At 47.0% G+C, this 26,922-nt stretch overlaps 1 protein-coding gene across 1 annotated transcript in view; it reads left to right on the top strand.

The window, feature by feature from the left end:
- The window catches only part of DNAH2 (dynein axonemal heavy chain 2), a 2,945,517-nt gene that overhangs the window by 1,330,384 nt on the left and 1,588,211 nt on the right, over positions 1–26,922 (top strand). Inside the window, exons 45-46 of the mRNA XM_085638712.1 lie at positions 24,679–24,816; positions 25,537–25,695. Of these exons, the coding sequence (XP_085494838.1) occupies positions 24,679–24,816; positions 25,537–25,695 (297 nt within the window). The remainder of the gene's footprint in view (positions 1–24,678; positions 24,817–25,536; positions 25,696–26,922) is intronic.

Below are 26,922 nucleotides of genomic sequence, written 5' to 3' on the forward strand. Positions count from 1 at the left end.
TAGTCAAGTATGCTGGTAATCAGGGCCTGGGGAACCTTTTTCCTGGTGTTGTAGCCATATGAAGATCTTTTGCAGCATTCTCAGGATATGAAGGCACATGGAGAAAACTGCAATTACTTGGTGTGGGAAAGTGCCATGGTCACCTCCGGTTTTTGCTCACTGATACTGATGGTGATTGGTAGTGAACTGGGTCCCTGCTAACCAGGCCCTAGTGCCAGTGATCTTTCCCTTAAAACTAAGCAAATGTTCAAATGTAACCCAATTGGCAAAGACTTTAGCAGCCCTGTAGGTCCCTAGTAAATGGTACCTCTGGTACCCAGGGGATGGGTACCAAAGAGCTTCCTTAAGGGCTGCAGTATATAGTATGCCACCCTAAGGAACCTTCACACAAACTGCATGCAGACTGCCATTGCAGGATGCCTGAAAGGGTGCAAACCATTCTGAAAACATGACACGGCAAACTCACTGTGTGCCATAACCATGTACACTGCATCTACTATATGTAAGTCACCCCTACAGCAGGCCTTAGAGCCCTAAGGCAGAGTGCATTATATTACATATGAGGCCACATCTGCATAAGCAGATGTGCCCCTGTAATGCATTGCAAGTGATCTGGAAGCCACCTTAAGGACATGTACTGGGCACTGGTCATTATGAGTTACTCATCTACATGATGGCTTCACTGAAAATAATGGTGTTTAATTTCAAACACCTTGTCCAAATAAATCTATACTGATGCCAATATCGGAATTGTTATGATGTGCATCCAAAGGGCGCCTTAGAGGTGCCCTCTGAACCCCTATTAGTCACTAAGTGTGGTGGCTGAATGGTATCTACCAGCCTGCCACCACAGACTAGTTTTTAACCCCCTGCAACAGAGAGCCCATGCTCCCAGAGGTCATAAACAATGCCTGTTCTAGCAGATGATGTTCACACCTCCTCCAGCAGGATCGCTAATGTTTTAGCATATCAAGGCCAGAGATTTCAAAGCCTCTGTCGCCTTTGATGTGTGACCAAGGCTTCCCCAGACCTGGGAGATACTACCCCATGCCCTGAGACCCATGTGGCAGGTGGGAAGTTAGCTATGCAAGGAGGCGTGGTGCACTACCAGGCCAGTCACACCCCTGAGGTGGGCTATCTGATGTGCTGCACAAAAGAAGGGTTCCGCCTTTTTGATTTTGGTGGAATTGGAATTTCTGGGACAGGCTAATGCCCACTTCCCACAGGAAGTGGTCCTATGGGGTGTAGTGACACCAGGTGTAGCCCGTTGGATACTGCCTTTCACTCCCCTTAACAACCCTAAATTTAGTATTTACGTGGCCCCCTGACACCAGGAACTCATTCATCTGACTGAAGAAAGAAGAGGGCAAAGAGACGAAGAAACTGCGGACTACTGATGGACTTTGGCCCCAAACCCTGCCTGCTCCTGTCCTGACAATCGCGACAACCTGACTCATCCTGCAGCTGTGCATCCTCCAAAAGCCTCAGATGGCTTCCAGCATGTTGCCAAGCCGTCAGCATTTCCCTGGAAGTGGAGGTGTTTCTTTCTCCATAGGAAAGCATTGTCGCGTAAAAATGCATTTGAGTGAACATTTTTACTTACCTGCAAAAACTGATAAACTGATAAGTACTTACCCAATAACAAAGTTCTTGGTGTTAAAATAAATATATAAATACTTGTTATTTTAAAAAAAATTGGTCTAGAGTTTCTTCTTGTTTGTTTGCCTCATTTATCGGCTCTTTGTGTTCAACAAATGCATTAATACTACCCTCTGATAAGCCTAAACTGCTCATCCACACAATCACAAAAAAGAGCATTCTGATGGATACATCTACCTGTGGATTCCTCACCTGTTGAGTATCCCAATGATCCAGCATTCCATGGAAACTATTCTTTTCAGCTCTCCCATGTCAATGAGGACATCATAATGCCATGGTTCCACACTCGACCCCGTGTGACGCATCAGAAACCCTTGTCAGCATACTGACGCCAGTTACCTTCTTTCTGCATCTTAAACGCGTAACGTTTTTTCCTAGGTTCTGCATAGTGTTAGGAGCATTGCAACATTTTTCCCAAGAAATAGCAAAGTTTTTGAAGGAAAAATGTCTCCTCCGAGGAAGTCTGCATTCAAGCCTTGCAGGGAATGTGAAGGTCAGATGTTGATCACTGATTCTCACTATGACTGTCTTTGGTGTTTGTGCTCAGACCATGACCTCGACGCCTGTTATTCATGCCAGAAACTGAATCCCAAGATGTGGAAGGAGAGCAATTTAAAGCTCTTCTTGTCCAAGGCAAGGAAGGAGAAAAGAGGACGTTGTACGTCTCGTCCTCGATCGGAGTCGCCGTCTCCCCACTCTTCGAAGTCATCAAAAAGGAAGCCCAAGAAGAAGCGTCATGGTTCCTGGTATTTTTCTTCAAAGGATAACTTTCTGAGGTCGCCGTCCCCAGGTCCAAAGACTCTTGAAGTCATAGGTGAGGTGTCTCTAACTCCATCTCCAAGGGTCGCTCCAGCATCACCCTTGAGCTGAATGACCTTGACTCCACGTGGATGCCCTGATCCAGAGTCAGTGCTGGATCCAGTTCTCATGCTGGTTCCACTTCTGCCTATGCCTCCTAGACAGGAGCAGGAGTATCCGCTGTTTCCGACTCCAGGGTCTGATCCATCTAGTTTCTTGAGTATTGTATATAGTATTTTCAGTAGGACGATGACTTCATCTGGTGCGCCTATGGACCCCATGGGTCCGCGTTCTTATTCCTTGGGAGGTTCTTCTGCACAGTATCAGCCAGTGCCGTTCCTACCGTTTATGCTGATGGTTCTGCTTTCCCGACCCCTTCTTGTGCCGAGAAAGGCAATATCATCACCAGTGGCAGATGTTTGGCAATAGTCCCCGGCACCAGTTGAGCCTTCTCCAACGTCGACTGGATCTGTACTAACGTCACACCACTCCACTCCTGTTCCTCTGACGTCTTCTATGCAGGTGTCAGGATACCCTGCACCGTTGCCGATGTCTCCGGCGCCAGTGCTGCCTTCACCAACACCGGTGTTGAAACATAGGTCTCAAAGAGAAGCACAGAAGCTTCTTAAGGAGGAGCAGGTCTTTTTTGGAGATAATCCGGATTTAGACGAAGGTGAAATAGTGTCTTTGGAGTTGGAGTTTGGAAATTTGGAGGTAGCGAGTGGTCTGGCTATTTCTCCAGAATGTGAGTTGTTGTCCCCAAAAGGCATTCCTCCACCTCAAATCACATCATATTACTCGGTGATAAGGAAGGCCGCAGAGATGCTTGAGTTACCTGTGTCATCTACTGAACTTAAATCTAAATTGCTGACAGAGGTACCGTATTCTTCAGTTTCTTCATCATTACCCTTGTTGCCTGTAAATGAGACTCTCACTGAGCCTATTCCTTAGATTTGGCAGAGTCCTATGTCTTTGGCAGCAGTATTTAGACCCATTGCAAACCTGTTCCAAGTGACCTGTTATTCTTGTCCACCCATCCAACAGCTGAAGGTTTGGTGGTACAAATATCCTGTTCCTCAAAGTTAATTTTGGGGTATTTTCGTACGACTCTAGCAGATATAGAGTCAAAGTGAATGGAGCAGTCTCCAAATAAGGAGATTTCTTCTGGTAGCATGGCCCTGAAGTCGACCAATGAAACTTATTTGTTAGGACGATAAATCCATGCGTTAATAGAATCAGCCTACAGTGGTCCTAAAATTACCTGACGAAGTTCAGGGACATTTTTCAGAATTACTGATCAACAGTCAGGCAGCTCCCCGCCAAGTCATTCAGTCAGACCCAGACCTAAAAACGGCTATTTCAGTGATGAGGGCAATGGGGTCTACAGTTGCCACCAGTGGTGGTCGCCACTAACAAAGGGTGGTGAGGGGAGCGTGTGGGTGGTTTCGACCCATTTTGTGCTACTGTTTGTTTCCATAGTCTTTCAGTGATGGTACAACCTATTACGGCTCATTGCTGCACTGCACTTACTCAACATTTGCTGTAGCATGGAGTCCCCAACGCAGGGACTCCTTTTGTTTTTGTAGTCGAAACGGATCCTGCGTATCATTTCGAAGTCTTATTGACCTTATGCGGTTGTTAAAGTTCCTCTAACAGCCTGGGAACACCAGATTTGGTTTAATGGCGCCCTACCCCATCCTATTTCCTTTTTTCTTATGGGCTCTTTGAGTATTGATGGCGCCACTTGGCCTGTTTTGGACGGCTTTACTCCGGGTCCTAATTATCTTAATGCAAATTAGGCTGAACTTTGTTTGTTGTATGGTAAGGTCGTTCTTCTTTTTAGACGCCTGATCCAGTTTATTGCCTGTGCCTTTCTAGTGGCTCCACCTCGGCAGTGCCTCCAGTCAAGGCTGCACACAGTGGAGGTCTTGTGATTAGCCCTGTTGTGATTAATTTGGTGATGGGCAAACGTCCTCAGAATCGTGAGGACTTGCAATTTTGCATTGCTCAGAAAATAGAACACCTTGATTAAGTCTTCCCTCTTACAGGTTCTGTTGAAAAGTATAGGATCCTTACTATGCCCTTGCCTAGTGGTCTTATTTCTCCGTTGGCCGACTGCAACACCTGGGGACGGTGTTTTCCTCAGTGTATACATTTTGTTAAGCACCCCCCATGAGCGTTCTTAAACAGGTACAGGATGAACATGGGGCAGGTCCTGACCTAGATCTGGGGATGAAATTATAGGGCATTTTTCCGTGGTCTCCAGAATGATTCTTTCTAATGTTAAAGGTGAAGCAAACCGCTTTGATGGTTCGTCAACGCCTTTCGGCGATGCCTGACCTTGATCGCAAACGTGAGTTGCCAATTATTATTGCTGACATTTATACGTCTTTGGGATGCAATAATTTGGGGGTTAGACCTTCCCCTCAGGCTCAGGGCATGCGTCCTCCTGCAAAGGAGGTGCGTCCAGTTTTTCCTAAGACTTGGGACAAAAATAAGCAGCAATAGAAGTCCAGGTCTCGTGGTGGCATGCCTTATGCTCATGCCAGTGTTGCGGCTACTGTTTCTCTTTTACAACAATGCTATTGGTGGGGCGGGGTTATACCAGCAAACTCTCAAATATGTCCTTTGTTGTGATGTTTGTCAACAAATTAAGAGTTCCACTGTGTTGCGCCTACCACTAACTCATCTGTTTATTTCAAATCATCATTTTGGTTGTATTTACCTTGATCACTGTGGTCCTTTAACGTCTGACACTGCTTTAAAATATATTTTGGTTGCAGGGGATTCTTGCATCAGGTTCCTCTGGGTTTGGCCGCAGTTCTCTGCTGACGCTTGCACTGTTATAAAGGATTTGCATGTATTTGTTGGGACTTATGCCTGTGGCACTTTCCATTCTAACCAAGGCCTGGCTTTTGCCTCTAAGTCTTACAGTGATTCGATGAAGTCTATAGAAGTGCAAGTGCATTTCTTATCTCCATATCGGCCCGAGGGCAATTCTGTTGTAGAGCGAACAAACTGTGACTTAAAGCATCTTTGACAGCAAGAGTATTTGGTACTGGTCATGGCTGGTTGCCCGACTCCATCTCAGGGTATTTCCAACATACAAAAAATTAAGTACATATTTTACCGGTTATAATCTTTTGAATCTGGTTTCATATTATTTTAAATTGGCTTCCAATCTTTCAAAAAAATACATGCTCAATCAGACCAAGTTAATTTATGCATCTGATTTTATTGACAACTTAGCACTAAAAGGGTACGATTATTGGAAGGACAATATCGATCTGAAATTAGTATGGGGTAGTAGGTCCTGGCAGGTCCAAGGTATTGAATCTTTATTTTGTGCATGTCAGATACCTGCTCATATTAGTTTTCTTCATGACACGGTCCAACAGACTAGTTGTCTGGGATTGGCTAAGATTAAAGGATTGAATCTTCCAACTATTCTGTCATTGGCCATATTTTACAATTGACAGTCTTATACCAATTATATTGCCGACCAAGTAAATAGTATATCTGAAAGAAACACATTAGTTAGATTCCTCAGCTTAGAATATCCCCAGGCGTCAGGCTGGATTCGGAAAGATTTTTCGTCAGCAATACCCCTTGCGCGTCGCTAGGCGTCATTTGCGGCTCCGCGTCCGTCGTCAGCGTCGGAATGACGTCGTCGGAGTACTTAGACGCCGCCCTCGCGCGCTGACATCAGTTCTTCTTTTTTCCGCGCCAGACAGCGCCGATCCGGGAAGAGCTTACCCCTTTAGTCACTTTTTGACTAAAACTTTTTGGACTCTTTTGTCTACTCGTCGACTCGAACTGGTGCCGGTAGGATGCCTGGTTTTAAAGCCTGTGACTCCTGTCACCGACTGATGTCGGTAACGGACCACCATCGCCAGTGCCTTTACTGCCTTGGGGCCGACCACGATGCGGAGTTGTGCCTCGACTGCCAGGCCTTGACCTCGAAGGCGGGAGCGGTCCCGCAAGCTTCTCGAGCTCCGGCACTCGGCTCCGCGCCGTTCACGGTCCCGGTCCAGGAGCAGGTCGAAGGACCGGTCGCGGAGCCGCAGCCACCATCACCGCTCGTCGGGTTCCAAGTCTTCGGGTAAGTCGAAGCATGGTAAGAAGTCCAAGAGACGACATCGCTCTTTGGACTCCCCTCGCCGGTCGCGCGACTCGGTCGAGGGTCCAGGTGGTACCACCCACGCGGCTTCACCGGAGCTGCAGGAGCCGCGTCCGTCCCCATACCCACCGGTCCCTGGGACTGACGCGACTCCGGCGGAGATCAGTGCCTTCCTCTCGGCCATAAGGGGCCTGGCTCCGCCATCGACGACTGCCGGCGCGCCTTCGGGCCCCGCGGGCTCGACTGGGCTCCGTGGGATCCAGGCCTGGATCTCAGTCGATGCCGGTCGACCTCACGACGCCTCTGCCGGCATCGACACCGGTTCCACCCCCGGCGCTGTCTCCAGACGACGCCGTTCCCCGGTTCAGCCCCGGTACGGGCCCGGCGCCGCATCCGACGCCAAGGGATGACCATTTCATCTTCCGTCCGGCTCCGATTATTCCCCCTGTTTATCAGGAATCGGATGACGGTGGCGACTGGGAAGGGTCTGAGGACCCTCTGGCCCGCCAGGGCCAGTAATCACAGGACTGGGCAGATGAGCTGGGGATGCCAGTGGACTTGATACCTCTCCTGACACTGGCTTCATCTCTCCTCCGACCGTGGCTTCAGAGGAAGGTGCTACCTTTTCTGTGGCGTTGCGTAAAGCGGCCGAAGCCCTCGAGCTGGAGCTCCCTACTGTGGCCGTGAGGACTAACCTCCTCACTGAGGTGCTCCAACCGTCAGTAAGCTCCTCGGAGCCTCTGCTGCCGTTTAGCGAATCACTGATGGACGTTCTCAAGGGCACCTGGTCCAAGCCCTCCACAGTACCTCCTGTGGATCGGAACGTGGCCCGACGCCACCGCCCTGCTCCGGGCGACCGCAGTTTTCTGTCCCACCACCCCGCCCCTGAGAGCCTGGTTATCCAGGCCTCTACTTCCCAGACCTCCTTCCTGTCCGCTCCCCCGGATCGGGAATCCAAGAGACTGGAGCAGTTTGGCAATAAGCTGTTCTCCTCCCTTAGTTTAGGGCTGCAGTCTATTAACACTGCTTGTCTCTTGGACCGTTACTCCCACTCTCTGTGGGATACGGTGGAGGACGTGCTGCCCCTGTGACCGGAGGAGGCCAGGACACGGCTCTCCCAGGCTCTTGCCGATGGGCGGGACGCAGCGCGGTATGCCATCTGATGTGGTTTGGACACGACGGACTCGCTTGGCAGGGCAATGTCGTCCATGGTGGCGCTTCGTCGTCACGCCTGGTTGCGGTCCACCTCTTTTTCCGTGGATGTCCAGAGCACCCTCATGGACATGCTCTTTGATGGCGATCGCCTCTTTGGCGACAAAGCGGACAGTGCGCTGGAGCGCTTTAAGGACTCCAGGGCCACGCCCAAGTCCTTGGGTCTCTCGGCCCAGCGCCCGCAAACTTCCGCTTTTCACCCCTTTCGTGGCCAAGGAAGGGGCGCACCCTCACGTCCGCCTAGCCACAGGCCGCAGAACCATCCTCCACGCGGTCACGGACGTGGATTCCGCCGAGACGGTACATGGGGACAACGTGCCAGTCCATCCACATCCACCCCAGCAGCATCCGCCTCAAAGCCTTCCTAGTCCGTGCTTTCAGGCCCATTCCACGCCAGTGGGAGGCAGAGTTCGCCATCACCTGCTCCACTGGCGTTCCATCACTTCGGACAGGTGGGTGCTGCAAATCGTCCGAAGGGGGTACTCCCTCCCCTTCGAGACGACCCCTCCAGCCATGCCACCGCAGTGCCACCGCATGTCGGGGGATCACTTGAATCTTCTACGGGAGGAAGTTACGGCCCTCTTGGCCAAAGGGGCTGTCGAGCGCGTTCCTGGTTCAGAAGTAGGCCGTGGTTGTTATTCCCACTACTTTCTGGTTCCCAAGATGGCCAAAGGGGGCTTACGCCCTATCTTGGACCTCAGGAGCGTCAACGCCTTCCTCCGGAAGGAGAGGTTCAAGATGCTCACCTTAGCTCAGGTTCTGGCTGCCCTGGACCCAGGAGACTGGATGGTAGTGTTGGACTTGCAGGACGCTTATTTTCACATCCCCGTCCTGCCGGCCCAGGAGCATTTTCAGTTTACTGTGCTCCCCTTCGGCCTCACCAGTGCCCCTCGGGTGTTCACGAAAGTGATGGCGGTGGTCGCAGCTCATCTGCGCAGATCAGGGGTTGCAATCTTCCCCTATCTCGACGACTGGCTGTTGAAGGCGGGCTCGCCCCAGCAAGTCGTCTCCCACATCCAGACTACGGCCGACCTCCTGCATTTACTGGGGTTCTCCATCAATGTGCCGAAGTCGCATCTGAGTCCCTCCCAGAAGCTCCTCTTCATCGGAGCGGTTCTGGACTCGGCACTGTTCCGGGCTTATCCTCCGGAACAGCGGGTCTGGGATTTTCAGGCTCTGATTCCCATCTTTCAGCTTCTATCTCGGGTTTCGGTCAGGTTGGTGCTGCGGCTTCTGGGTCTGATGGCCTCCTGCATCCTATTAGTGCATCACGCCAGGTGGCGAATGCGGGCTCTGCAGTGGGACCTGAAGTTTCAGTGGGCCCAGCATCGGGGCAACCTGTCCGACCATGTCTTGATCTCGGAGGGCACTGCAAAGCAGTTGCAGTGGTGGCTCACGGCCCGCGATTGGGTCAGCTGCATATCCCTCTCCCTACCCCAACCGGAGCACGTAGTAGTGACGGATTTTCCCTCCTGGGATGGGGAGGCCACATGGGGGAGGCGGAAATCAGAGGACTCTGGTCTCCGGCGGAGTCTCGGCTCCATATCAACCTTTTGGAGCTGAGAGCTCTGAAGGCATTCCTTCCCGTTGTCCGGGGAAGTGTGGTGCAGGTGTTCACGGACAACACCACCGCCATGTGGTATTGCAACAAACAGGGCGGGGTGGGGTTGTGGACCCTTTGTCAGGAGGCTCTGTGCCTCTGGACATGGCTGGAACATCAGGGCATCACCCTGGTGGTTCAACATCTGGCGGGCTCTCTGAATGCCAGAGCAGGCGAACTCATCCGCCGGTGCATGATGAATCACTAATGGCGTCTAAACTCGGACGTGGCGCAAGGCCTCTTTCGGAAGTGGGGAGAGCCTTGGTTAGATCTATTTGCCACCGAAGAAAACGCGCAATGTCAGCAGTTCTGCGCGTTGGAGTTTCCAAGGCGGCACTCGCTCGGGGACACCTTTCGTCGCGAGTGGAGATGCGGTCTGTTGTACACCTTTCCGCCTATACCATTTCTGCCCAGAGTGCTGAAGAAGATCAGGCGCGACCGGGCCCAAGTCATCTTGGTGCCTCTGGATTGGGCACGAAGGTAGTGGTATCCCAAGCTACTCAGTCTGTCAATCGATCCCCCGATACGACTGCCTCTTCAGGAGAACCTTCTGTCGCAGCAGCAGGGGACGGTCCTCCACCCGAACCTGTCCAGTCTCCACCTCCATGCGTGGAGATTGAGCGGCTACAGTTGATGCCATTTGACTTGCCTCCTGAAGTCTGCGATATGATTCTGGCAGCCAGGCGTCCCTCCACAAAATCGGTATACACCTGCAGGTGGAACAAATTTGTGGCATGGTGCACAGCAAGGCTGTGGATCCCCTTTCCGCCCCTCTTTCTGAGGTTCTCCTCTTTCTTCTTTCCATGGCCCAGCAGGGCTCTTCTCTGGGCACTCTTAAAGGTTATCTTTCAGCTATTTCTGCTTTCTTACGGCTTCCTGATCAGCCTTCTCTTTTCAAATCCCCTGTTGTTTCTCGCTTCTTCAAAGGCATTACTCACATGTTTCCTCCTGTGCCTTTCGTAATGCCTCAGTGGGATTTGAACCTGGTCTTGACATATCTGATGTGCGCTCCATTTGAGCCTCTTCATAATTGTCCCCTTCGTCTTCTGACTCTTAACACTGCTTTTCTGGTAGCCATCACCTCGGCTAGACGGGTGAGTGAGCTCCAGGCTCTATCTTCTAAGCCTCCTTTTCTTTCTGTCCATCCGGACAAGGTTGTCCTCCGGACTCGCCCTTCCTTTCTTCCGAAAGTGATGACTGCCTTTCACATCGGGCAGTCTGTCACGTTGCCCACCTTCTTTCCACCTCCGCATCCTTAGAAGGAGGAAGAGAGACTCCACCGTCTGGACCCAAAACGGGCGCTGTCCTTTTATTTGGACCACACCAAACAGTTCCGGGTGGACGACCAACTCTTTGTTGGCTACATGGGTGCTAAGAAGGGGCGGGCGGTGCACAAGCGAACCATCTCGCGGTGGGTCGTTTTGTGTATAAAAGCTTGTTACCCCTTGGCTAAAAAGGATCTTCCTGTAGGGCTGAGGGCCCATTCCACCCGGGCCACAGCGGCGACTACTGCCCTGGGCCGAGGAGTCCCCTTGCAGGACATCTGTCAGGCATCAACGTGGGCCTCACTGCACACGTTTGCCAAGCATTATTGCCTGGACAGCCAATTCTGGAGAGACGGCTTCTTTGGCCGTTCTGTTCTCCAGGACTTTTTGGTGTGATCTTGGTTCGCAGACCCACCACCGGGGTTGGTATTGCTGGGGTATCTATTCTAAGGTGAGGAATCTAACTAACATGTTTCTTTCAGATGAACAAGTTACTTACCTTTGGTAACGATCTATCTGTAAGAAACATTCGTTAGTTAGATTCCTCACCGACCCACCCATCCTCCCCGTTCTGCGAACCGACATCTAGGGTTAAGGTAATCCTTTTCAGGACCCTAGACTTTTTGGCACCAGTGTCGGTCTCTTGCATGGTTCTGCGTTCCTGGTGCGGAAAGCTGTGTACAAGAACTGACGTCAGCGCGCGAGGGCGGCGTCTAAGTACTCCGATGATGTCATTCCGGCGCATGACGCCGACGATGGACGCGGAGCCGCAGACGATGCCTAGCGATGCGCAAGGGGTATTGCTGACGAGAAATCTTTCCGGATCCAGCCTGACGCCTGGGGATATTCTAAGGTGAGGAGTCTAACTAACTAATGTTTCTTACAGATACTTCATTACCGAAGGTAAGTAACTTGTTCGATACAAAGTGGTACATTTAATTCCACTGTGATATCTCCATCTGAATAGTCATTGTGGCTTCTGAACACAAATGTATGTCATCCTCATTTTGTGAACACTACTTCAGGATTTACTAAATAGATCTGATCCACGTTCCCACATTCCAACACTGTTACCACTTACTCTGTAGGTAAATTATGTCAACAATGGATATAACATTCCACATTGTCTGCCGTGAAATAGCATCTTTCCCTTCCGTAGGATGACATAAACCTTTCCCATTTCCTTTTGGGTCCCAAACCCCTTGTACAAAACGATTTGTTTATGCTGCATATAAAGAATTTTGCAAATTGTTGCAAATGGAGGCTGCTGTGCGTTTACTTCAAATTGATCAGGACAATTTAGACAAAGTGCTTGCTGTTGTCAACAACAGCATTAATATGTTATCATCTTGTATTTATACTTTAGATAATAGTGTGTCTTCTGTCATTGATATTGTGCAAAATGGAATGCCTACCTTGTATCATGGTCAACATCAACTTAGATCAGTTATGCAATTTAGTTGGACACTGCAAACGCAAAAGAATCAGTGCGTACCTTGGCATTACATAAATTGTAATGCATTGTTCTAACCATTCAATTTAACACGTAAATAGCAATTAATGGCTATTAAAGACACGAATTATACCATGCTACATATAGAAAAACTTAAATAGTTTCCCTTCAATGTAGCGGGAACAGTTTGGTTAACACACAGAGTTATCTCGTTGCCCATCTCGAGGTTTCAATTTACTGCCTGCATGAAACACTTTTAATCCTTGGGAGCAGTTACATACATGAGTTATGGTCCCTGCTTTTTACATAGCGTTGCCAGCGAGCTGAAAGAGAAAACAAATTTACGGGAGAAATGTGCGATTCCACTGCTGGCCATTCCCTTGTCTGTCAACAAATAAAAATCCACAGCGCCTGTAATGTTTCTCCCCCCAATCTGGATTGTTATTTAGAAGGAACTATGGTTCCTGCAATTATTCCCACCCTCACGTTGCTTTCAGATGGCAGTTGTCTTGTTCTTAATAATCATGACTGTTGCAGTCTGCGGGCGGGAATCCTGTACGTAGCGTCTGTTTTCCAGTTAGTTACTTGTTGGAACAACGTCCTCTTTCCCCATCCACATAGGAGTGTAGATAGTTCATTGTGACCTTCCATTCCAACCCTGAAAAAAGATTTCAACAAGCAAAGCAGACCCAAAGCGTCATTGTTTCAACAAGAAGTGCAGCTGTACGGTGAGCGAAAAGCGCACTACTCACCCGAGGGTCTCAAGGCGCGGGGGGGTTCAGCTCTGGTTCAGTCGAAGAGCCAGGTCTTGAGGTTGTTCCTGAAGGTGTGGAGGGTGGGGGAGCGTCTGATGTTCACTGGGAGCTCATTCCAGGCTTTGGCTGCAACATAGGAGAAAGCTCTTCCTCCTGCTCTGGTTCTGTGGATGCGGGAGATCTCTGCAAAGGCGAGGTCCGCGGAGCGAAGGTTTCTCTTGGGTACGTGGAAGGAGACCCTCTCGTTGAGGTATTTGGGTCCGATGTTGTGGAGGGATTTGTAGGCGTGGGTGAGCAGTTTGAAGGTAACTCCCTTCTTGACGGGGAGCCAATGGAGGTTACGTAGGTGTTGGGTCATGTGTTCGTGCCGTGGGGTTCCAAGGACGAGTCTGGCTACGGCATTCCTGATGGTCTGTAGTCTGTGTAGGAGATTTCTGTTGATTCCGGCGTAGAAGGCGTTGCCGTAGTCCAATCTGCTGGTAATGAGTGCGTGGGTGACGGTTTTTCTGCATTCTGGGGGGTATCCATTTGCAGGTCTTGCGGAAGATCCGAATGCAGTTGAAGCTGGTGGAGGCGATGGAGTTGATCTGGCATGGTGGAATGGTGCCTCTAGATGCTCTAGATGCAGAATTTTGACTGACTTTCCGATATACTTACTTAACCTGTGTGCAACCTGTGTTTCATTGTATCCGGCACCCCTTTCAGTGGGCCCTGGATATTTGCCTGGCTACCCCATCTCATGCCCCCCTGGATTTCGAGCTTTTGATGGGTCACTTAGTGGCCCATATCCAGGACTGTTCCTTGGATACGCAGCTTGAATAAAACCCAGCGTTGGGGAAGGAGGTGGTCCCTGTGCAACTGCACAGCATCTCCTGGATCTCAGTTTCATCGAATTCCGCACAGGTTCTCCTTGGATGGTTCTATCTACAACTGGAAATGAAGAGTATGTTTGTTCCTTTGACCTGCTCAATTGGATGGCAGAAATTTCGATTTTGGAAGACTCTGATGTCTTACTGAAAATGATGTTGTTCCATTTGGCATCTTACATTTTGGCTCCCAGCAATTTCGCTGTAATTGGATATATTTTTGTGCACAAACCCTTCTGTTGCTTTTGACAATGCTATAATTTAGACATTCTTGACCTGCAATTCCTTACTCACTTTGGTTCTGCTTATAATCTGACTTCTGTTGTCATTCAGTGCTACTATCCTGACCAAGCAGAGGGTGCCATATGTCCCGTGCAGGCCCATTGTTGTTTTCCCTAGGTTAACATGAGCACGTTGTAGACTGTCCTCTGCTTTACGCATGTTACTCTACAGATATATTTTGCTTTGTGCCACAATGTACTTTCAAACAGAACATGCTGTTGTTTTTGCGTTCTGTTCTTTCCTGGGATTTAGTCGGAACATGTAGACAAGGTCGAACAGTGCCCCATGTTTTTCTGTTCTGGTCAAGCCCTAGCACCCAGACAAAACAAACAAATGTGCTTTTGTTTGGGAAGACATACTTTTTGTCATATAGGTATGCACAGATTGGTGAGAGCACCTGAGATGTAAACCTTTCATCTGTTTATACTGAGGAACACGGTCTGCTGCTAACACCTAGAGATCTTCTGATATATAATCATTTTGCTTCTATAGAAGGGGAGGAAGGTTAGACAATACTGTTGTATATAATGACCGCTCCATTTATGATTTACAGACTTCTTGCTATGCTAACTGTGTTTGTGTCAGGCATTTTCCTACTTGTTGTGGCACATATACTGCATACTAGAGCACGATAGTTAAAATAAACATTTTAAACTTTTCTCATTTCTCTGTCAGAACTTATTGTGGACTAGTACGAGTGTGAGAGCGAAGGATGTGTCCTGCAACCGCAATTCCTGAAAGAGTTGGGAGTGTTGTGTTCTGAGGTGTCTAATCACTTGTTCCCCTGTGAGTGAGTAGGAGGGCAAGGGCTAAACTATAGCTAGTCGGTCCCGGGCTCATGGATACTCAGGTGGTAGGATAACTCAGTCGGTAGGATAACTCAGTCCTTCCTCCTAAAGTTTCATAATCCCAAGCATAGTTCTTTTCCTCCGCAGAATCCCTGCAGCAATAGTAAAGCGATGGCGAGATCTTTGGTTCTTCAGACACAGCCTAAAAATTACAGGTACTTTTGTAGGTTTTGGGGGTTTGGCCTGACCTTTTGCTTTCGTGGGAGGAGCCAGTACCAGCAACTGCAGCAGCCCTCCAATCCACTCTATAGGAGTTATAGAGGACGTGGCGAAGGTAGACAATGTGGAGCCATCCATCATCAAACTTCCTCCTGTTCCTCCCCTGTCGCTGGAAAGCAACCCTAGTTTTGCTGTCTTGGAGTATGTTTGCCCAGTAGAAGGACAGTTGGCCTGTTTTCTATCGCAATGGAGATCTGTAACAATAGATCTTTGGGTTTTGGATATTATGGAATATGGGTACACCTTACCCTTCCAAGAGTTTCCCCCCACTCTTTCCTCCCCAACAAGGTTTTTGTTTAGAAGAATATCTTCTGCTTCTCCAACAGGAGGTTCAAATCCTTCTTCAAAAAGGCACAGTAAAGTTGGTTTCAGAGCAGGTAACAGATCACGGATGCTATTCCTGGTACTTCTTGATTCCCAAAAAGGACGTTGATTGCGGTCGAACCGTGAGCTCAGAATGTTGAACTGGTTCCTCAGAAAGGAAAAGTTCAAAATGCTGAAACTTGTACAGGTGCTTCTTGCATTGGAGAAAGAAGACTGGATGCTCTCGATCAATTTGCAGGATGCGTATTTTCTCACCCCTATTCTGCAATTGCACCGGAAGTATCTATGTTTCACGTTGGGGTCGCAACATTATCAGTTTGCGATCCTACTGTTTGGGCTTACTTCTGCGCCTGAGTCTTCACAAAGGTGATGGCAGTTGTTGCAGCGCATCTCGGAAGGTGGAGAATACTAGGATTGCCTTTCCTGGATGAATGGCTGATCAAAGCCATAACTCCAGAGTTGGTGTTGCACCGCTTGCAGTTGACAATGCCGTTGTTGTTCAACCTGGGCTTTCCCATCAACATGCCCAAATCTTACCTAGAGCCCTCTCAGTGCACCCTGTTCATAGGGGCAGTACTGGAAACTACAGTGAATCAACCCTACCCTCCTCCTCAGAGGATTCTGGACATTCAGGCATGTATTCATATGTTTCGCAATGGAGCTATGGTTCCAGTCCTGAAGGGCTTACGCCTGCTAGGTCTGATAGCCTCATGCATTCTGCTGGTCACCCATGCATGCTGGCACATGAAGGCCCTCTAGTGGTGCCTCAGCAGACAGTGGTTTCAGCACAACGGAGATCTCAAGGAGTCAGGCAAGATCTCCAGAGACATTACAGTGACATTACAGTGGATCTTTCACCCTTTTCCACTGGTGGCCACGGTGATAATGGATGTCTCCACTGTATGGTGGGGAGCTCATCTGGGGGACCTGGAGATCAAAGGTCTTTGGTCTTCAGATGAAAGATTTTTTTCATATCAATCTGTTGGAATTGCGGGCGATATGTCAGGCTCGCAAGGCCTACCTCCCTTCTGTTCACAGTCAGTCTGTTCAAGTCTTAACAGACAATACTACCTCAATGTAGTAAATGAACAAACCGGGAGGAATAGGGTCATATCCTCTCTGCAGAGAGGCTCTACGACTCTTGTTCCGGGCTCAGGACCACCAGATTTGCATCATGGCTAAATAGATGGCCGGAGTTCTGAAAATGCATGCAGACAGTCTCCGTATGCATTTTTCAGCCAATCACGAGTGTCGTCTCCATACTGAAGTGGTACTACACGTTTTCTGGCTATGGGGGACCCCTCAGACAGACCTTTTTGCCACTCACGAGAACACGCACTGCCCGTCATTCTGCAGTCTCCATTATCCGTTGCAGGGGGTACTGGGGGACATGTTTCAATTGGGTTGGGGATCCCAGTTGTTTTGCGTGTTTCCCCCATACCCTGGATTCCTCTGGTTCTGGAGAAGATTCACCAAAACCGGACCCAAGTCATATTAATTGCCCTAGACTGGCTGCGAAGGGTGTGATACATAGACCTTCTTCACCTCTCACTGTGCCCGCCGCTCCGTCTCCCTCCTAGGGCAGACCTCCTCTTGTAGTCGCAGGGGCAGGTTCTACACCCCTACCTCCAGAGTCTGCACCTACATACCTGGAGATTGAATGGGGCAACCTGAGTTCTTTTTCTCTCCCTCTGATATGGTGGATGTCATATTATCAGCCAGATGATACTCCCCCAAGTCCGTTTATGCTGAGAGATGGGTGAACTTTGTAAAGTAGTGTGAAGAAAATTCTATTGATCCTTTAAAAGCCCATTTGTCTGATATTTTGCATTTTGTGCTTTCCCTGGTGCAGCAAGGCTGTGCAGTTGCAACAGTTAAGGTATATTTGTCTGCCCTTTCGGCATTCCTTTGTTTACCTGATGAACCTTCTCTGTTTAAGTACCCTATTGTGTTAAGGTTTATTAAGAGACTTACTAACAAATATCCTCCCACTCCGTTTATTATGCTTCAGTGGGATCATCGGTGCTCCATTTGAACCCCTACATAGTTGTCCTTGCTTGCAAAATGATTTTTCTAGTTGTCATAACATCTACTAGATGTGTTAGCGAATTGCAGGCATTAAGTGTGAAACCTCCCTTCACAACTTTTTATGCAAATAAGTTGTTATTGAGAACCAGGGCTGCTTTCCTGCCAAAGGTGGTTACTCCATTCCACTTAGGGCAGTCTATCACCCTTCCTACTTTCTATCCTCCTCCACATCCATCTAAAGAGGAGTAAAGGCTTCATCTTTTGGACCCTAAAAGGGCTGTGAACTTTTATGTGGAAAGAACTTGTGATCTCCGGCTGGATATCAGCTATTTGTTGGCTATGTGGGCAAGATGAAAGGAAAAACAATGCATAAGAGGACATTGTCCTGATAAATCATCCTGTGCATAAAGATATGTTGGCCCTCCATTTAACAGCTTCTGTCACGATTTGAACTTTTCTTACTGGTTGGGCGTGTTTTAGTGGTTCCCGAAATCGGTTCTTACAGGTCCTGGCCTGTCCGCGCTAAGGGCAACCCTTTCCGGTAGCCACAGTGCTGCCGACAATGACAAGCTAGAGCAGACGGTGCCTTCCAGAAGGAGTCCCAAGAGGAAGAAACTCCATAGGGAAAAACCTCTGATGAGGGTGGGGACTCCAGGTACGGGAAGGAGGTAAAACCCACAAACAAGGGCAGACACCAGTAAAGAGTGAAGAATTGTAGACAAGAATTCCAACTGGAGTAGAAAGCTTCAAGGAATCCGAACTGGAACATTGTTAATGTTATTGAGATTTGTAAAACTGCCATGTTACCAGACTGTGTCCTGGCTTTGACCAATGATCGGACAGTGAACAGGTATCTTATCAGAAATTTGATGTACTAAAAAGCAAAGTTTTCAACTCCCATCTAAGATTAAGAAGGTAGGTGGCAGATCGAATGGGGTAACAGAAGTATGTTCCAGATTGTTGCAGTTTTTAGGAAGAATCTTCTACCGCCCCAGTTCTTTCTATTGAATTTTGGTACGACCATAGTGCTCGAGTTAGATGACCTAAGTATTCTTTTAGGTATGTACCATCTAAGTTTCTGGCCTAGATATTGTGGTCCTTGTTTATGCAAGGCTTTGTAAACAAAACACAAAGGCCCACATGCATCAAAGCAAAAACCGGTCGCAAACGGGCAGATTCTCAGAATCTGCCTCTTTGCGACCGGTATTTTTGCATTTGGGATGCATCATCCCAAATGCAAAAATCGCAATTTAAGTAATCTCTAAATTGCAATTACTTAAATTGCGATTGCATTTAAGGAATCTCAAATTGAGATTCCTTAAATGCAATGCATTAAAGTAAAAATATTAGTTATTTCGCTAATAGGGGGAGCAAATTACCATGAAGTTGAACTTCATGGTAATTTGCAAAAACTTTGAAAAATGCACTAAAGTGCATTTTTCAAAGTTCCATTTTACACACACACATGCCCTTGGGGCATGTGTGTGTGCAAGATGTACTCATATGCAGATTTCAGGGGTGCAACAGGGTGTCCTTTTGACACCCTGGCACCCTTGAAATTGCATGAGCAATTTGCGATTCACTAATTGAGAATCGCAAATTGAGAAAGTCTTCCCATTCATTCCTATGGGCCTCTAGGCCCATAGGAATAAATGGGGAGGTATTCCTTAATTGCGACTCGCAATTTGCGAGTCGTAATTAAGGAATGTTTAGAAATCGCTATTTTGTAAGCGATTTCTACATGCATAGCCTTTTGCTATTCCTTATTAGCGAATCCTTATATTTCGCTAATAAGGAATCGCAAATGGCATTATTGATGCATGTGCCAGAAAGTCTTGAATTGGATCCTCTCCTTCACTGGTAGCCAGTGCAGCTGCTTGATGGTTTTCCTGACTGAGACATGTTTAGGGGTGCAAGATAAAACTCTGGCTGCAGTATTTTGCAGTACCTGAAGTTTCCTAAGATGTTGAGCCCCGAGATTAAGATATAAACCATTACCATAATCTAGTCTTGCCAGTACCAATGCCGATATAACCAACTTGGATATTTTCTGGAATATATACTAGAATCTTTCAGATTTTTCTTATGATAAAGTAAATGGATGGTGTCAAGGCACTGATCTGGTTGCCAAAAGAAAGATTGTTATCTATAATTATCCCGAGGTTTTTTGGCTTTTTTGACTGGCTCGGGCAGTTTGTCTAGATTTGCTGCCCACCAGCTAGGGGACCAGAAAGAGGAGTCATTACCAAAAAGCACAACCTCAGTTTTGTTACTGTTTAAGTTTAAACAGTTAGAACTCATCCAAGAGCGTACTGCTGACATGCAATCATTAAATTGTTTGCTAATGGTGTGGGATTGATGTGTGACTGCTACAACAATTTGCATATTATCAGCGTAAGAAGTTAGAGCGAAGCCAAAAGATCTTGCGTCTGAAGCCAGAGCTGCGATGTATATGTTAAAAAGAGTAGGGCTCATAGAGGATCCCTGTAGTACTCCACATGGGAGCTGAAAAGAGTTAGAATTATACAAATCCATGGCTACAAATTGTGTCCTCTCTTCCATAACTGATTCAAGCAAATGGAGGGCAGATCTCTGCACTCCTATAGCTACTAACCTCCCCACCAAAATAGTGTGGTGGACGGTGTAGAAGGCTGCCAACAAATCTAATAGAATGAGGGAGGCCTTCCCACCGTTGCCCAGTGCTTCCCTGATTTCCTCAACCGATTTGATCAGGGCCAACTCGGTTCTGTTTCCAGCTCTGAAGCCGTGTTGTGATTCATCTAGCCAGGTATGTGCATCTATATATTCCACAAGCTGTGTATTCATGGCTTTCCACAAGCTGTGTATTCATGGCTTTCTCTATGAGTTTAGCAGAGAAAGGTAGTCATGATATGGAGCAGTAATTATTAACGTACTCTGGGTCTAAGTTTCAATTTTTTTTATAATAGGCTGAATTGAGGCTGTTTTCCACATCTTTGGGCATATTCCTGTCTAAAGATAGAATTAAAAACTTTTATGAGGTTATCCGCTACTACCTCTTGTGCCAGTTATACCACAGCCACTGGGCAGGGGTTGGTCGGTGATCCTGATTTAGTTTTTACCATTAGATCCATTACTTGTGCCTTGTCCAAGTCGATAAACTTTTCAAAACTCAGTTCCCCAACAAGTCGGACTGATACAAGCTCAATGTCGGGAGGAGATAATTTCTCCCCTGGTTCTGAGACTGCCTACTTCGTTTTGCACTTTGTGCACAAAGTGCATGGCGATCTCATCGCACAGAGATTGAGTTGATACAATCTCTGAAGTGTGTGGTGAGGTGAGGGACAACACCGTTCTAAGTAGTTCCTTAGAGGAGTTCTTGGCGCCAACTGGAAAAAGAGCGCCAGCAGGACAAAAGTACACCAAGCAGGAGCAAAAGACACCTACATGAGCAAGGAGTGTTGCAACGCAAGGAAATGAAAGGTTCAGCCTCTTAAATACCCATAGACAGGAAGTGACGTAACAGGAAATAAGCAGTTGCCATCTTGAATAGGGAAAAGAACATGTAAGGAATAGGAAAGGTTGCCATCTTGGAATGGTAAAACCAAAACCTTCCCAATGCCCTCTGGGAAACAGTACTGCGGACTCATGGGAAGAAGAAGGTAGCAAGATGTTCCCAAGAGAAGAAACAGAACCCAGGAACCAGCGTGCTAGGAAACAAGTAAGTGAAAACATGCCCCATGCCCCATAGAATAATACTGGAAGTCGCAGTTCCAAAACTGGAGCCGCGGCATTCATACTGTGCCAAATGTGAAACAACAGGCCGCCGCATGGAGCTGTGGCGTGCAAGACTCAAGATAAGCGTCGCTGAAACAGTGACAGCAGTGTGCAGTGCGAAGAGGAAGGAGCCCCGGGGGCATTGCGGGTTGCACTGCAGCCCGCAGGGATGAAGCGGGTAGCGTAGCGGGCTGAACCATGGCCAGCGGGGCAACAGCGTCTACCCGAATAAACTGGCCCTTATGACTCTTGCCTCTTTTCTGCCGATAGTGACTCCCTTCCACGTCGGCCAAAGTATCACGCTACCAACATTTCTTCTCCACCTCATCCTTCTAGGTAACAGTTCAACAACTCTTTTCTGTTGGACCCAAAAAGAGTTCTCTTCATATACATTGATCATGTCAAATACCACTGGGCGGATGATCAACTTTTCATTGGGTTTGCCGGAGCAAAAAAAAGGCAAGGCAGTGTAGAAGTGGACCATCTCTTGATGGATTGTGCTCTGCATCAAACTCTTCTACACACTACCTAAAAGCAGCCTCTTGAGGGCTTGCAGGCCACTTCCACCAGGGCCAAGGCTGCAACTACTGCTTTAGCACACAGGGCACCAGTCCTGAACATCTGCCAAGCTGCCACGTGAGAATCACTCCACACATTCTTAAAGCACTGCTGCTTAGTTATTCAGGCCTATCAAGACAGGCATTTTGCCTGTTCCATCCTCCCAGATCTATTTAGGTGTGAGCCTGCTTGCAGACCCAGCTCCCAGAAGGTACTGCTTGGGTATCTATTCTAAGATGAGGAATCTGCAGTTAGAACTTTCTATCCGAAGAACAACCTACTTATCTTTGAATCTCTACCAGAAAAAGAGTTACCAATCTAACCCTATCCTCCCATCCTCTCTGCTCTACGATATTGGCTCTTGACCCCTAAATTCAGTTATATATCTGCACACTAGTCACATATTATTCAGTAGTGGCTCCGGGTATTTGGTGTGGAAATATTCACGAAAGAAACTGATGTCAGCGTGCCGGGGTGGCACCTTTTTGGCACTGCGCTATCACTTCAGATACGGACAGTGCCAATGCGGAGCCGCCTAACACCACCTACCCGCGTGCAGAGGTACTGTTCAATATTTTCTGAGTCCAGTCAGATGCCTGTGTAATATTCTGAGGTGAGAAATCTGCGGTTAGATGGAGTCTGCCAGAAGAAGTGTTACCATAGGTAAGTAACTTGTTCTACACAACGATAAGTAAACCATGAACAATAGCATTTATATTTTGATGTGTCCCTCGAAGCTGTACAACGCATTTTAAGTCCAGTATCAGCAAACTGTAAGCACACGCCCTCACCCACACCCTCAAGTACCAGACACATTTACACTTTCAACAATTCTGTTTATCCACCAATGGCTATGCTCCTGATTGTTCTCGTCTTGCGAATCCTATTTCTATATCATGAGGACCCCATCTCCTCTTTGCATATTTTGCTCTTTTCTCCCCTGCACATTTTGCTCTTTTCTTCTCTGTTTCTTCTTTGACTCAGCACGCTATACTGCAACAATCTGGATATAAGATAGAACCACACATAGCTTTAGTACCACAAGTAGCTTTCAGCAGCTAACCCCACATTTGGTATTGTATCTTGCTTGGTGAACAGGCCGAAGATGCACCCCTACACTTTGTGTGTGATGAATGGGACCAGGCCTCTGAAAAATCGTATTGTCAAAATTAAGTTGCTGCGAAGCATCTGATCTTTATACAATTTAAATTAAATCACATTTGTCTAGGAAGACCGATACACTAAAGTTCATTTGTTTTCATCTATAAGGTGAGTCCACCAGTAGGTACAGATGCTGCTAAACTGGGCCCAATTGTGAGCATATCTTCAGTCGGTGAGAAAGCAGTGCTGTGTAGCTTATCTAAGGGCCATTATCTTTGCATATGAAGTTCATCCTCTCTGACAAATTGCAGCACATATTGGTAAAACCACAGAATGGGTAAAATGTTGTATAGCCATTTTCCTATTTACCTAACTTCTTCTTTCAGTCAGATCCACTTGCCACCATTCAGGGAATAGGATGTTCACTGCCCAGAAACTGAAGGCTTATCATGATCCAAACTGTCACTTTATTTCAAGGCTGCCTTGTACTGTTGGCACAAATCTAGTTCTCCATCTACACATTCACTTACCAGGTAGCCGTCACAATGTTGGAACACGCCTGTCTCCTATTCTGGGCACAGTGGCTCTGGTACACTGCACATCAAAGTCAAACTTATTTCCCTTTTTGCTGAGTTAGGACTTGGGCTTTGTGTTCTTTGTGAACTTTCTAGAGTCCTATATGATACTATTAAGGAGTCTGTTCATAAGGGCAATCCTACACATGTAGCAGGCCAGAGCTTTCCCTCACTCAGAAAACGTAACAAAAATGTAATATCCATCAAGGAGCCTGGGAGCAACTTTTAGGGATACAGCCTATTGACACCTTCCAGGGACTTATGTTACTGCAGACATCTTGCAGAGAGGTAGTATACTAATCCAAACTGCATATGAAAACTCTGCCACTCAAACTAGTTCAGCAATTGGACTTCCATTCAAGGCTCATTTATCTATCTCAGATGACATCTTTGAGGTAATGGGCCCATGCTCTGAAACCTTCAGTGGTGAGTCACTTTCACCCTCTTTATATTGATCCTTATCACAACACATTCATTGAAGTGCAAGCAGATTCCCTTACAGTGGTGACCTGCCCATAAGCAATTTATCAAGAAGATCCCACATATACCTTGCCTTAAACTTGTCAGAGGTGAATGCAATCTTCTTAACTTTAAATTCTTCCATCTAGGTTGTCGAATACAAGTTGTGTAATGTACACCAGTAACACCACAACTCTCCTCTTTGTCAGAAGGCTAGGGCACTCGTACTGCTCTGCTGACTGCTAGTTAAACTGGATCTGGTCTCAGCCAATGCTGGAGTCCCAACTCACAGAGCAGAGAACCTGAGCCAGTGTTTCTACTTACCCACTAATAAGAGTTTAAAGGGGCAGTCATCTATAGCATCTTTGTGGTCTGAGGTTTACAAGGATTGCAATAAAAACCTACTTGTTTTTTTCTAGAACTACAGGATTTTAATTGTGCTATAGATCTTAAGTTTCCAGTTGTTTAGTGCCCCCAAATGAGGAGGAAACCTAGCGACATGTGATTCCCTATGAATCTTTTTACCAGAATTCTGTGATCCTTTGGAGAAATCCTATTCTAGGTATCGCTGATGCCCCCTGCTATTCAGTATAGTGTCCAGACTCCTGTCTGAATCACAGAAACGTTTTGGAGGAAGATACTTCCGAAGAAATTAAGACAGGTAAGTAATTTATTTTCACTGTGGACTATTGTTTGTAACCAATCATACTCATTGCTTTATTTTACATTTGTCATATAGTAGCACCATGGACGTTCTCAATATTAACAATGTGTTTGCCACATTTGTTCCTTTACTTTAGGTTTCTCTGCTGTTTGAAGTCACTGACTTGGCCGTTGCTTCTCCTGCCACCGTGTCTCGTTGTGGGATGGTCTACAATGATCATACAAATCTGGGCTGGAAGCCGTACGTCCAGTCTTGGCTGGAACGACGGCCTGCGGTATGCTTACCTAATATGTCCTTTGCTCATTATTTTGTCTTGAAAACATGAAACTGGCATAAGGCCCTACAAATTCCCATTCATGCTCCAGAGCTGAAGTCTTTAGGGTTGTCTATGTACTGTGATTTAAGAGTAGGTTTCAAAAGTTGGAACCTCCTGTGCAGGGCAGCCTGAGTGCTAGTCTGGTAAATTAGAGCAGTGGGCTTGCAGCATACAGAGTGTTGCAGGGGAATCTTACTAAGAGTATCATTCTCCTAGTAGGACGTGGCTATGCTGAGTGGGATGGCAAATTTGATTTGCATGACCCCAAGGAGGAATGGAGTTTGTAAAATATTTAGAGCCTCATTTCCACCTTCCTTACATCACACACACGCTAGGGAGTTAAAGGGGTTGCTATATGCAGCTTAATAGTAGTCATTTCAAATACCTTGTTCACCTTCCTACTATTCCTACTGTCTCTTTTCAGCCCTGTTTCATTGTGACGTCCCCCAATCTACGGTCCAAGTTTTAACTTAAAGTCCCAACATCCAAAGTTCTCATTTTAACATAAGGAATTCTGGCTGGCCTCTTTTCAATTTATGATGTGAATTGTAATATAACACAATTACGAGGCGAGAGTAACTCTTATTGAGCAATAGACAAGCACTTCAAACAGATCTGTTGGGTTAATCGTAGAGATAGTGATGTTTCCCTTGATTGGCCCTCTCTTTCTGTCTACAGGGAGAAGTGGAAACATTGCAGCACCTCTTCAACAAGTTTATTGAGAAAATCTTGCGCTTTAAGAAGCATAACTGTGTAGAGTTGGTCCCTATCCCCGATAGCAGTGGAGTGATCTCCCTCTGCAAACTGTATGATGCACTTGCAACGTTGGACAATGGGGTAAGTATGCTGTAAACAAGATATACCAGGCTTTAGGAGCAAACACAGAACATGCAGCAGAGTAGGTTATCTTGAGCAGGGTACAAATGGAACTGTGGATTTAAACTATATGCCTGGTAATGGGATTTGTTAACTTGACATCAGAGTAGCTCACATTATGCTTACAACACTGACCAATGGCAGATTCAGAAGTGCGGCCTTTGTTGAATGTACCAGTCTCAACCATCCTAGTCACTGTGATCATTGACATTCTTCCCCAGTGTGTGGGAAGGCCAAAGGTTAAATGTAGCCTTTGGAAGCCTGATTCTGCCTGTGGAGACACTTCAGATTGACATCGCTAGATCAAATGGGCCATCCAAATGACTCCACCTCATTTGACAGTTCCTTGGGGGGCAAAGTCTTGATTTCTATTAAGAGAATACAGTCTTGTGATTGACACAAAGATTTAAATGTTCTGTCAAACTCTAACCTGGAAGGAGTATTCATTGATGTGCTGATTGCTCTTTAGGAAATATCTCACTAGTGCTTAGAATGCACAAGTGACTTTCTCGTTGTAACAGATTACAGAGGCGGACAACGGCGGACACACTGACCGCACTTCCCCTGCTGTGTTCCCTTTGTGTAAGAATCAATAGTCAATCAGGTTGGGTGTGCACAGGCTACTCCAGCACCTGCCGTTGTTTGGTGCTAACTGCAACTCAGAGAGATGCTGAACCCAAGAGTGGAGTGGTGCACCACCCGTTTTTGTAGAGAAAGTTATTTTCAATTAGTATTATAGTCTTTGTAGAGTTGTCTTTAAACAGTCCTTTATTGCAAAAATCCGAATATAGGAAATTGTCAGCCAACGCGTTTCTTTCATAACAATGAACTTCTTCAGGGCATATGTATACATAGCGTCTGAGTTGTAGTGGGCATGTACAAAGCAGCTGCGAGGGCTTCCTTGATAAGGGCTAGTATACAGCAGAATCTGTTTAAGCGAGTAAAGAGCAGCCGTCAGCTCTGTCTGGACTTTCTCGTTGTGTTGTCCATCCTAGGCCATACATAAATTCTGGTTACTAACGTAATAGCAGATGTGTAGGAGGCTGGCTTAGTATATGGTGCACACTTATTCAAGTGGTGAATCCTGCACTAATTTAGGCAACCCTTATGGTGATTTTAGTGGTCTTTGATAACCATAGAAAGCCTCAAAGTAGTAGCTGTAGAGAGCAGCCTTCAGGCTTATTTTGA

This window comes from Triturus cristatus, chromosome 12 (genome assembly GCF_964204655.1).
Source record: "Triturus cristatus chromosome 12, aTriCri1.1, whole genome shotgun sequence".
In the NCBI taxonomy this organism is placed as follows: Eukaryota; Metazoa; Chordata; class Amphibia; order Caudata; family Salamandridae; genus Triturus; species Triturus cristatus.